Source organism: Melanostigma gelatinosum (assembly GCF_949748355.1).
Source record: "Melanostigma gelatinosum genome assembly, chromosome: 3".
In the NCBI taxonomy this organism is placed as follows: domain Eukaryota; kingdom Metazoa; phylum Chordata; class Actinopteri; order Perciformes; family Zoarcidae; genus Melanostigma; species Melanostigma gelatinosum.
In genome coordinates, this window is record NC_136636.1 from 2,472,230 (window position 1) to 2,485,224 (window position 12,995).

General features: G+C 43.2%; 2 protein-coding genes and 1 long non-coding RNA gene across 3 annotated transcripts; all 3 read left to right on the forward strand.

The window, feature by feature from the left end:
- Nucleotides 1-1,074: 1,074 nt before the first annotated feature.
- Nucleotides 1,075-2,729, forward strand: LOC306775537 (nuclear factor 7, ovary-like; the record flags this gene model as incomplete). Its single annotated transcript, XM_079265987.1, has 2 exons — nt 1,075-1,250; nt 1,327-2,729. Exon 2 carries the CDS (start codon nt 1,344-1,346, stop codon nt 2,727-2,729), a length of 1,386 nt encoding a protein of 461 aa, XP_079122113.1. The 5' UTR covers nt 1,075-1,250; nt 1,327-1,343.
- A 5,204-nt stretch (nt 2,730-7,933) lies between these two features.
- LOC306775478 lies at nt 7,934-9,519 on the forward strand. Its single transcript, XR_013771879.1, has 3 exons — nt 7,934-8,069; nt 8,814-8,933; nt 9,307-9,519. It is a non-coding gene; the product is annotated as an uncharacterized lncRNA (long non-coding RNA).
- Nucleotides 9,520-9,614: 95 nt separating this feature from the next.
- Nucleotides 9,615-12,006, forward strand: LOC306775477 (E3 ubiquitin-protein ligase TRIM39-like). The gene has a single exon (XM_079265918.1). It carries the CDS (start codon nt 9,630-9,632, stop codon nt 11,010-11,012), a length of 1,383 nt encoding a protein of 460 aa, XP_079122044.1. The 5' UTR covers nt 9,615-9,629; the 3' UTR covers nt 11,013-12,006.
- Nucleotides 12,007-12,995: the final 989 nt, after the last annotated feature.

Below are 12,995 nucleotides of genomic sequence, written 5' to 3' on the forward strand. Positions count from 1 at the left end.
GGTCACCATGCCGAAACTCTCAACTCATCGGCTGCACCTTTTGTCAACCTTCTCCAGGTTCATAAAACACACCGACCGGATGGATAAACACCGATAACCCTTACAGCATCTTTGAACAGGTAAATCCGTCCCTCATTACTGAAGAGTTGATCCACAATGACTGCCCCACAGTGTCAAGAGTCTTCAGCATTTCAGGCTCAATCTCATCCACCCAACACCTTGAGACTGTGGTGCTTTTAAACTACCTCAGGTCTTTGTTGGATGATGAGTAAATAAGGTTACAACTGTTCCTCAGAGTGATCCTTCTACCATCACACAATATCTTTAGTCCAGGTCAGCAGATCTCATCTTGTGAGAACCAGCGAGGGCAAAGCTCTGCCTCCCCCTCTGGAGTCCTCAGACATTTAGCTTGAACCTCTTTGAGGCCAACTGAAAGTCTTTCTCCATGGCCTCCCTCAACGATTCCTCTTCATTCATTCAACATCTTCCTCCTGATACCAGTCTGTGGCTTCAGGAGTCCAATGGACCAACAAAGCCTGAAAGAACTCCTTCAGCTTGACGGCCTCTTTCACGAGCAGCTTCTTTGGATGCCAACAGGCACCAAAGTTCATATTCATGTATTTCACCCCATTACTTGTTCTTTGATGTATAATTATGGAATCTTTCAAAAGTCAATTTAAAATCTAAATTTACAGCACATTGAACTTTCCTGCTTCTGTAACACAAGAGAGAAACTTTAACATCATCTGGTTTTGTGTGATCTTTGCTCTACATTATTACATTACACTCCTTTTTTTTATTGAAGGCCAATGTGAGAAATAATCTTTGAAATGAAAATCCTGCAACACTTCACAGATCAAAGTTCCATCACAGCTGAATGATATTTTATGAGCTCCATGAAGGTAAAAATGTCCCGCACGATACAGATGAAAAGCAATAACAGCTGTTAATCATCACCTCGTTTTAGAGGTGATGTATGTTCTTTTGAACTTTGGCATGAAACACACCCCTGTGTTACAGGTGAAGCGTTTATCAGAGGAGTGACAAAGCTCCACCCCTCACCTGACTCACCTGAGACAAACAGTTTGTGATTCTTCCTCACTAAAGAGACACACAGACTGAGAGAGAGACGATCAGATTCACCTTCAGACCAAACTAACAACTTCCTCTGAGTGAGTTCAGCTCCAGGAGAGAAAAGAGGAAAACTACAACACTGCTGCTTCAACCTGCTGACGCTCCACACACTGAATGTGAGTTTGACTAAAAACAGTGAAGTTAGTAGAGGAGGGAGGGGAGCCATGACTGATGTCCTTTCTGTGTTTTCAGCTTCACTCACAGACTAAATGGCTTCCAGATCAGAGGAGGATCTCTGCTGTCCGGTCTGTCATGAAGTCTTTAGAGATCCTGTTCTTCTGTCATGTAGCCACAGCTTCTGTAAAGACTGTCTGAAGAGCTGGTGGAGAGAGAAACCAACTCAGGAGTGTCCACTTTGTAATAGAAGATCTTCAAGGGACGAACCACCTTGTAACCTGATGTTAAAGAACCTGTGTGAGTCCTTCTTACTGGAGAGAGATCAGAGAGCTTCAGAGCCTCTCTGCAGTCTGCACTCTGAGAAACTCAAACTCTTCTGTCTGGACCATCAGCAGCCAGTGTGTGTCGTCTGCAGAGATTCAGAGAAACACAACGACCACAGATTCAGACCCATCGATGAAGCTGCTCCACAACACAAGAAGAACCTTCAGGAAACTCTGGAGCCCTTAAAGGAGAAGTTAAAGGTTTATGAAGAAGTTAAAGTGAAGTCTGATCAAACAGCAGAACACATGAAGGTCCAGGCCCGACGCACAGAGAGGCAGATTAAGGAGCAGTTTAAGAAGCTTCACCAGTTTCTAGAGGAGGAAGAGGAGGCCAGGATGGCTGCACTGAGGGAGGAAGAGGAGCAGAAGAGTCAGATGCTGAAGGAGAAGATGGAGGCTCTGAGCAGAGAGATAGCAGCTCTTTCAGACACAGTCAGAGCCACAGAGGACGAGCTGAGAGCTGAAGACGTCTCATTCCTCAACAACTACAAGGCTGCAGTGGAAAGAGTCCAGCAGCGCCCCCTGCTGGAGGATCCACAGCTGCTCTCAGGAGCTCTGATAGACGAGGCCAAACACCTGGGCAACCTGGCCTTCAACATCTGGAACAAGATGAAGGACATGGTCTCCTACACTCCTCTGATTCTGGACCCAAACACTGCTGGTCCAGACCTCATCCTGTCTGAAGATCTGACCAGTGTGAGACGAGGAGAGGAACAGCAGCTTCCTGATAATCCAGAGAGGATTGATGGTTACTTGTCTGTTCTGGGCTCTGAGGGATTTAACTCAGGGACTCACAGCTGGGATGTCGAGGTAGGAGACAGTGCATTCTGGGCACTGGGTGTGTTAGCAGAGTCTGTCCAGAGGAAGGGAATCATACAGTCTGGATTATGGATAATACAGTTCAATAAAGATAAATACTCAGCATGGTCACCATCAGGTCCACTCACTGATCTCAAAGTGCAGAAGAAGCTCCAGAGGATCAGAGTGAATCTGGACTGGAACAGAGGAAAGCTGTCGTTCTCTGATCCTGATACTAACACACACATACACACCTTCACACACACTTTCACTAAGAGGATGTTTCCATTCATTGGCACTGTTGATGAAGTGAAGATATCACCACTGAAGGTCTGTGTGTCAAAACAACAGGTCTGATAGAGACTTTAGTCTGAAGGTGGTGATGAGTAAACAACTCTTCACTTCTTAAAAGTGAATATGAGTCCATCAAATCTATTTATGTCGATTGTGTACATGAGAAAACAAATGATGGATTCAGTCTAAACTTTATTGATCTCTGTTTGTCTGTCAGATATTTGCAGCAGCAAACAGTAACAGGAAATAAAGAGTGAAAGAAGAGTAGAGCAGAATAATGAGGTGAACATTCAGTAAAACTGAAAAGTAAAACCTGAGTCTTCAGAGCTGCTTTAACTTCCTGTCTGTTCAACTGAACTTCCTGCTTGATTTTCAAAATAAGATAAACAATCACGGGAACACATGAAAGGAATCTGTGGTTTTAAGTTGCTCTCAATGTTTCACACAGTTCCTACAACAGATTACAGGAAGATAGAAATAGACAAAAGTAGATCAATTAAACATTTAATGTACATACAACCTGCTGGAATAGACAAGTAAATAAATATAGTGGCAGAAAATTGTATTTCTGTCTTGAAATACATTTGTGTAAAATCAATCATCCATAATTTGAAATGTATCCATGTGTATTCACATTCATACTGTGATATTGGCCTGTATCATTGTCATATGTTATTCACGTGACTGAGACAGGGAGTCTGGCATAGCGGCCTTGGAGCCCGGGTGAAGATAGAGGGAGGATGATGCAGATAAACCAGTAGGGCAAGATCTCTAATGCAGGGGAAGAACGGGAGCCGGTCACTATGACCTGCTGCCAGAGACGACATCAGGAGAAGACGAGTGGGGAAGAAGACTGTGGTTCATCAAAAACAAAAGAAACCTCTGTTGGGACTTGTCCCAGGTACACAGTGTAACTTGTCTGGGTCGCAGGGACAGAGGAGGAGGACATCTCCGAAGAGGGGGTGAAGACTTTGGTAGAATGGTGGTATAAAGAAATGTGCAGCGCTATTGTGAAGTTAGTTGACTCTGGACAGCTCGGTTTACTTGTACTCTGTGTGACACAAATAAACCTGCGTGAACTGAAGACAATCCAATCTCTCCTGTGTTCTGTGGGTGTTCGTAAGGTGTTAAGTTCCAACAAAAGTCATGAAGTCAAAGACGCTGATCATGGACATGGGAAAATACCACAATATATTTATATTAAACAGTATAAAATGTCTAAATAAAAAGTGTTTCTGAAAATATTAAGTGAGAATGCAAAGCTGGACTTGAACAGAAGTTGAGGATGAGACTTTTATAAAACAAAGAATCCAACAATGAGAGTAAATCTCATCCTCTCTGTTGGATGTGGCTTAATATGAGATGATTCACACTTTCGTTTATGTGTTAAACTTCAAAGTTTATTGGGGAAATGTAAACATGGAAGTGTAATTCTGAACTTAGACAGACAATTTGAACTACAGTTGTAAGGATTACAGGTACTTGTACCCAAAAGCACAACTTAGAGACAAAAATACAAGTTTAGTTCTTTACTTGTGTTCAGGCAGGGTCAAAACCAGGAGGTCAGTCAAACAGGCGAACAAATCCAACAAGGGGCAGGCAAACATCCAAGGTCGAAAACAGGCAGGCAGACCAGGAACAGGCAGACCAGGAACAATCGAAAGATACGCTGGAGAACTTGGCAATAACTCACAAGACAATCTGGCAGGGAACAAGTGCAAGTGAGGGGACCTACATAGTGAGGGCTAATGAGGGAATGGGCTGCAGGTGAGATGGGTGTGGAGGACCAGGTGAGGGGAATGAGAGGTGATCGGGTGCGAATGGTAGGATCTGAAATGACAGGAGAGTTAATAAAGAAGCAGACAGGATGAAAACAAACTAATATGAAGGGGAATTCGTGACAACAGTACATGAGTTGATTCTAGTCAATGTCTCTCTGGTAAATTATATATTCTCTGAGCTCTTGTGTTAATGGCTCATGAAGTGATTGTGATAAACTCACTCAACCCCACAAACCTTTGACCAGCTGAGGGCTGCAGGGATGAGGATTTTTCATACTGGTTCCCTCCACTAAAATATAACAATGGGTTTGTTTCAATTGGATTTTCTATTATTGCATTGCATTATTCCATGTTGTTTATTGTGCTTCCACTTTATGTTCAGATAGATAATCTTGCCAAACGATTGTCACGTTTGTGATTTTTGAATGCAATCAGCAGAAGTAAAAATCAAACGTCGGGCTATAAAGGAACTGCACCTCGGTCACATGACTTCACGTCACCACTAAGCTAAGGCGAGGGAACAGGGAAGAAGATGCTGACTCCTCTCCTGGTTTGAGGACTCATTCCTGCAGCACTCTGTGGACAGAAATATTTCAGCCGTTGAACTGAACGGAAAACACAACAGACTGCAACTCTGGAGGGACATTCATTGAGAAAGATGGTTTTCTGTTATATTGTACTGAGCAAAGTGAACATATTGTAAACATTCATGGATCATTTGGGAGGAATGTGACAGTAGATATAAAAACTCTGAATTCTTTGCATTGTAACTTTTTTTTCTTTAAATAAATTTATTTGTAAATGAATCAAAACACAGGACATGATGTTGTCTGTCCTTTGTGCACTTCCAGGACATGAACCTTGTTTTGAGTGGTTGACGATCTACAAGTGGGGGTTTTCCAGCATGTGTGGGGTGTATCTTGGTTTGGTTTAGGTTGTAGAATTTTGGGACATTTGGGCCCAGAACACATCATCAGTAATGTTCCCTTGTGTCATTGAGTGTTTCGGCCTTTCAACACTATACACCCTCCCCAAGGGCGGCCAGCTGCAGGATGACCAGCCCTCAGCTTGTGTGCCGTGCCCAACTGTCTCAAACTCGACAACATTGAGAATGGTAGACGCTTGAAAGTTTAACAGGTGGGGATTCTCAAGTAGGTTATGCTGACATGTTTGGAGCCCGGCACGGGTCATTCGCTTGATCCAAATCCACTGGCTGCTTCTTTCAGACTGCCTTGATGGTCTGCCGCAGAGCCTGACCGTGGCTTCCCAGCTCTTTCAGCAGTCTGATGGTCGAAGAAGCCACAAATCCTCTGCATCCCACTTCCACTGGACAGTTTTTTGTGTTCCAGCCACGCTGCTTTGCTTCTGCTGCAAGCTCTGCATAGCGTAGCTTCTTACGTTCATAGGCCTCTTCAAACGCGTTCTCCCATGGGACTGTGAGCTCTATGATGTACAAAGTCTTCAGCGAAGGGGACCAGAGTACCAGGTCTGGCCTGAGGTTGGTGGCAGCAATCTCTGGAGGAAAGCTCAATTGCTGGCCGATGTCGACCAGCATCTTCCAGTCACGGACCATGATTAATTGATTAATTGTCCCGTTTCTCGCTTGGTGGAAGCATGTTTGGGGGCTTCTTGTCCTTCTCGGACAAATGCTGTTGCCTTCAGGGGATTGGCTACTCTCGGGCGTAAGGAGTTGGTCGCACTCCGCTTGATGTCAATCGCTGATGCCAGGCTTTTGAGGACCTGGTTGTGCCGCCAGGTATATCTGCCTTGCGTGTGGCTGGTCTTGCAGCTTACCATGATGTATTTGAGAGTCGCTGGAGTTGGGCAGAGGGCACAGGTTGGGTCTTCGCCATACCACTGATGGAGATTCTTTGGTGATGGAATCACATCATAAGTAGCTCTGATGATAAAGCTAATTTTTGTTGCTTCCATTTCCCATAGTTCCCTCCAGCTGATCTTTCACCTCTCCACACCTTCCCACTGCGTCCATTGTCCCTGTTTCACGAGAGAGACATCCTTTGCACTTCTTGCGACCTCCTCCTCTCGGCGCACCTCCTCGACCACCAATTTTCTCCGTTCTGATGTTGTGGCCTTTCGCCAAGTTGGTTCACTTGCCGTCAGGCCGAGGCCTCCTCTTCCCTGCTGAACTTTCCCCACGATGTCTTTGTGCCTCAGGGTTGATGTTGCTTGCTGCATTGGATGGTTTCCACTTCTGCCCAGTTGCTAGGGGCAGTGCAGCATTACTGATAATCTTGTCTCTGGAATCCCTCAGCGTCATCTGCAGTCTGACTTTAGAACACTTGTATTCTTCAGTCAAACTAGTGAGAGGTAGTTCCAGGACCCCTTTGCCATAGAGGCTGATGTTAGACATCGTGGGACACCGAGCCACTTTTTCACGTACGAGGTGATGGTTCGCTCCATCTTCTCCACAGTTGTTATCGGAACCTCATAGACAGTGAGTGGCCACATTGTCCGAGGGAGGAGTCCAAATTGTAGGCACCAGAGCTTCAGTTTTCCAGGCAATGCGGTCTTGTTGATGTTCTCCAGGTTGTTGATAATTTCTTGCCTTAGTTGTTGCACCTGCTCTTTGTGCTTGAGGCTTGCATTGTACCATCTGCCCAGGCTTTTGACAGGCTGCTCAGATACTGTTGGTATTGGGTCATCGCCAATACAGAACCTCGTGTCTTTAAGCATTCCCTTGACAATAGAGATACTTCGAGACTTGGTTGGATTGATTTCATGCGGGCCCACTTGATGTTCTCCTGCAGCCGCTTGGTGCATGCTGCAGTATTGGTCAGTGTTGTCATATCGTCCATATATGCAAGAATGGGAGGTAGACGGACCCCGCCGTTGTTCGTTCACCACCCACCACCCATTTTGAGGCTCTGATGATGACTTAACATGGCCATTGTAAAAGCCAAGGGTGAGATTGTGCAGCCTGCCATAATGCCTACCTCCAAGCGCTGCCATGTTGTAGTAAAGGAGTAAATGTAAATTATCTAACTAAGACCACGCTAATAACAATAAGGGTTTCAAATGGATTATTGCATGTTGAAGTGAGAGTGATAGACTTTGGGAGTGAAAGGTGGTTGAGGGAAGAAGAGATGAGAGTTGTGGGATGAAGGGATGTAGGGTAAGAGTCGAAGGGATGGATGGTAGGGGATAAGGTTATTATTACATTATACTTTGTTTATTTTAGGCAAATGTGACAAATAACTTTTGACCTCAAACGTTTTCAGATAAAAGCTCCATCAGCTGCTCTACTGAATGATGTTTAATGAGCTCCATGAAGGTGAAAATGTTCCTGAAGCAGATAAAATGAGGTAAAACCTGTTAAGCAGTGAGCTGTAGAGGTGTGGTAGGTGTTTGTGGAGTGAAACACACCCCTGTGTTACAGGTGAAGCGTTTATCAGAAGAGTGACAAAGCTCCACCCCTCACTCACCTGAAACAAACAGTTTGTGATTCTTCCTCACTAAAGAGACACACAGACTGAGAGAGAGACGATCAGATTCACCTTCAGACCAAACTAACAACTTCCTCTGAGTGAGTTCAGCTCCAGGAGAGAAAAGAGGAAAACTACAACACTGCTGCTTCAACCTGCTGACGCTCCACACACTGAATGTGAGTTTGACTAAAAACAGTGAAGTTAGTAGAGGAGGGAGGGGAGCCATGACTGATGTCCTTTCTGTGTTTTCAGCTTCACTCACAGACTAAATGGCTTCCAGATCATGAATGAATTGTGATGTTACAAACATGAACAGTGATCGGTATTATATTGAGTAGGAACAGAATACATCACAACTGTTATCACTTTCATTGACTACAGTTAGAAAAACAGTAATTAAATGTATCGATGCCAAAAGCTGTGGACTGTAACTAAATACATTTACTCAATTAAAACAAAACATGTTTTAAACATCAGTAGAATATCTGCAAAGTATCCTGAAAACATTGTTTTAATATCAGTTTAGGAAGAGGAAAACATTTTTGTTTTTTTAATCCGGTAATTTCAGGAACATTTCAAAGTATCTCATCTGTCAGATTAATCTAATGAGAACATCCAGAAGATATTCATGAAATAAAACTATTATTGAGTTTATATGAGTACATTTGAAGTCATGATTTATGTTTTATTGGTGGTTCAACAGGTGATAACAGAGGTGACTTTGTTGTCATGTTGCTCATCTTTCTTTAACATGATTTAAAACAAACAAAGTAAAAACTGACAGAAACAGTGAACATGAATTTACTCTGCTCGTGTTTTCTTTGTGTTTGTTCCGTTAAAGTTAAGTTGACATAAAGACGTGATCTCAGAGCAGAGTGATGGATCTTATTCATCACATTCATCATCTGTTCCCTTTTAAGGTGAAACACATCAGAGGGCTGACAGAGCTCCGCCCCTTACATGACATCATCTGAGACAAACAGGAAACAGTTTGTTCCTGTTCAGTTCTCAGTGAGAAGAGACTCACCGACAGACAGACGGTAAGATTTACCTTCATTACAAAGCTGTGACTTCAACTGAGGACAGTTACAGGTAGAAGGACTAGAGTACTGCAGTACTGATGTACTGAACTGCTGCAGTACTAATGTACTGAACTGCTGCAGTACTAATGTACTGAACTACTGCAGTACTAATGTACTGAACTACTGCAGTACTAATGTACTGAACTACTGCAGTACTAATGTACTGCAGTAGTTCAGTACTAATGTACTGAACTACTGCAGTACTTCTACCTGCTGCTGACTTGTTATGAAAATGATCCTCATGCAGATGAAATGAGGTAAAACCTGTTAAGCAGTGAGCTGTAGAGGTGTGGTAGGTGTTTGTGGAGTGAAACACACCCCTGTGTTACAGGTGAAGCGTTTATCAGAGGAGTGACAAAGCTCCACCCCTCACCTGACTCACCTGAGACAAACAGTTTGTGATTCTTCCTCACTAAAGAGACACACAGACTGAGAGAGAGACGATCAGATTCACCTTCAGACCAAACTAACAACTTCCTCTGAGTGAGTTCAGCTCCAGGAGAGAAAAGAGGAAAACTACAACACTGCTGCTTCAACCTGCTGACGCTCCACACACTGAATGTGAGTTTGACTAAAAACAGTGAAGTTAGTAGAGGAGGGAGGGGAGCCATGACTGATGTCCTTTCTGTGTTTTCAGCTTCACTCACAGACTAAATGGCTTCGAGATCAGAGGAGGATCTCTGCTGTCCGGTCTGTCATGAAGTCTTTAGAGATCCTGTTCTTCTGTCATGTAGCCACAGCTTCTGTAAAGACTGTCTGAAGAGCTGGTGGAGAGAGAAACCAACTCGGGAGTGTCCAGTTTGTAAGAGAAGATCTTCAAAGGAAAGTCTACCTTGTAACCTGGTGTTGAAGAACCTGTGTGAGTCCTTCTTACTGGAGAGAGATCAGAGAGCTTCAGAGCCTCTCTGCAGTCTGCACTCTGAGAAACTCAAACTCTTCTGTCTGGACCATCAGCAGCCAGTGTGTCTCGTCTGCAGAGATTCAGAGAAACACAGCGACCACAGATTCAGACCCATCGATGAAGCTGCTCGACAACACAAGAAGAACCTTCAGGAAACTCTGGAGCCCTTAAAGGAGAAGTTAAAGGTTTATGAAGAAGTTAAAGTGAAGTCTGATCAAACAGCACAACACATGAAGGTCCAGGCCCGACGCACAGAGAGGCAGATTAAGGATCAGTTTAAGAAGCTTCACCAGTTTCTAGAGGAGGAAGAGGAGGCCAGGATGGCTGCACTGAGGGAGGAAGAGGAGCAGAAGAGTCAGATGATGAAGGAGAAGATGGAGGCTCTGAGCAGAGAGATAGCAGCTCTTTCAGACACAGTCAGAGCCACAGAGGACGAGCTGAGAGCTGAAGACGTCTCATTCCTCAACAACTACAAGGCTGCAGTGGAAAGAGTCCAGCAGCGCCCCCTGCTGGAGGATCCACAGCTGCTCTCAGGAGCTCTGATAGACGAGGCCAAACACCTGGGCAACCTGGCCTTCAACATCTGGAACAAGATGAAGGACATGGTCTCCTACACTCCTGTGATTCTGGACCCAAACACTGCTGGTCCAAACCTCATCCTGTCTGAAGATCTGACCAGTGTGAGAGTAGGAGAGGAACAGCAGCTTCCTGATAATCCAGAGAGGTTTGATGCATACTTCTCTGTTCTGGGCTCTGAGGGATTTAACTCAGGGACTCACAGCTGGGATGTTGAGGTAGGAGACAGTGCAGACTGGTTACTGGGTGTGTTAGCAGAGTCTGTCCAGAGGAAGGGAAACATACTGTCTGGATTATGGAGAATACAGTTCTATGAAGATAAATACTCAGCATGTTCACCATCAGCTCTCACTGATCTCTTAGTGCAGAAGAAGCTCCAGAGGATCAGAGTGAATCTGGACTGGAACAGAGGAAAGCTGTCGTTCTCTGATCCTGATACTAACACACACATACACACCTTCACACACACTTTCACTGAGAGGATGTTTCCAATCATTAACACTGATGATAAAGTGAAGATATCACCACTGGAGGTCTGTGTGTCAAAACAACAGGTCTGATAGAGACTTTAGTCTGAAGGTGGTGATGAGTAAACAACTCTTCACTTCTTAAAAGTGAATATGAGTCCATCAAATCTATTTATGTCGATTGTGTACATGAGAAAACAAATGATGGATTCAGTCTAAACTTTATTGATCTCTGTTTGTCTGTCAGATATTTGCAGCAGCAAACAGTAACAGGAAATAAAGAGTGAAAGAAGAGTAGAGCAGAATAATGAGGTGAACATTCAGTAAAACTGAAACGTAAAACCTGAGTCTTCAGAGCTGCTTTAACTTCCTGTCTGTTCAACTGAACTTCCTGCTTGATTTTCAAAAGAAGACAAAAATCAAGTGAACACATGAAATGAATCTGTGGTTTTAAGTTGCTCTCAATGTTTCACACAGTTCCTACAACAGATTACAGGAAGATAGAAATAGACACAACTAGATCAATTAAACATTTAACTACAATGTACATACAAGGTGAAATATATAAACATAAAACAGTAGAAAGTCTAAATACAAGACAACTTGTTTTGTAAATATTAAATAAGAATGCAAAGATCAACTTGGACAGAAGTTGGTTGGAAGTTGTGTAAATTTATCATATTGTTCTTTTAGTTAACTTGCAGCTCTTAAACCTGCATACATGCAGACCATCCGGACTCATTTAAACCCAAATAATAAATGTATCATATCGAATGTATTTTCATGTTTAACCTGCAATAATGATTTGAACATGTAAAGTTGTGTGCGATTTGGAACTTGTTTTAATACATGTTTAAAATGAAAGAATGCAAAGAGTGGTGGAATAGATATTGAATGGGTGATGTACTCGATTATCTGCAGCAGGTGGAGCCGTGTTTACGTGCATGTCCATGTACAGTTATGGTGTTTAAATGATCAGGTTATGTAATGTGGAAACATGATATTGGAGAATTCTAAAGTTTCAATAGAACACAAGTTTAATGTTTTAACTTGATGCTTTTCAAAGTAAAGTATGAACTAATATTTAATCATGTTTGTAAGAATAAAATGACTTTCATATTTCTTTGCTTCCATAATAAAAGGGTGAACAAACTAAAGTGTTGTATTGTTTCATGGTGTACACAGACTCAGCAGGTAGAGCGGGTCGTCCGCTGATTGCAGTGTCGGGGGTTCGATTCCCGGCTCCTCTTTGATTACAGCAAATAAAAGCACTGGGAGAAGTTGAACTAAAGCAAAGTTAGTGAGAAATCTAGTTTAGTTCGTTAAAGATTCTTATACAAGGATGTTCAAACTGTTTTGTGTGAAAGGTAGTCGTAGAGCAGTGATTCTCAACTGGTGGGTCGCGACCCAAAAGTGGGTTGCGGACCCGTGTTCAGTTGTTGTGGATGTCGGGGTCAACGCCAGGTTTGGTGAGACAGAGACTCTGAATATTTGTAACTTGGCGGCTGCGGCGCACTCGATCACGTGACCGTCACAACTAGTTTACTGATAAAAGCATCATTTACATGTCTGTGGATTTTACAAAGAACAATTCACTTTTAAATGCTTTAGAAACAGGAGGTCTTAAAAATCTACAGTTCAGTAAATATTTTGCAGCCAAATCAAATTGTTCACAGAACATCCAACTTTAGTTTCTTCACAATGCGTTTAATGCTCGACTTGTTTCTTTACAGGGGTTGTATAAAGGCAATGAAGTAGTCCATAAACATGAGATAAGAGTTTACAGAGAATTAAAATCCGTACTCGTCATTGTGGAGGTTTGTTTATGGCTTTTGGAGAGTTAGACTCGTTGTCTTTTTGTTTCTTCACAGTACATTTTGTTTGTAGCACAGAGTATAAAGTAGTCTTTACATACCTGGAACTTGTGTGCCGTCTGCAGAGGCGAAGCGCTATGGTGCCAAGCGAGAATATAAACAACGCTTAAAGTGGAGGTGTTGGGGTCCAGGTCGGAGTCTTCATGCCAGACAGTCATTCATTGAGACCTGAGGAGGAGAACCGGGAGAGAGACCGACTGAT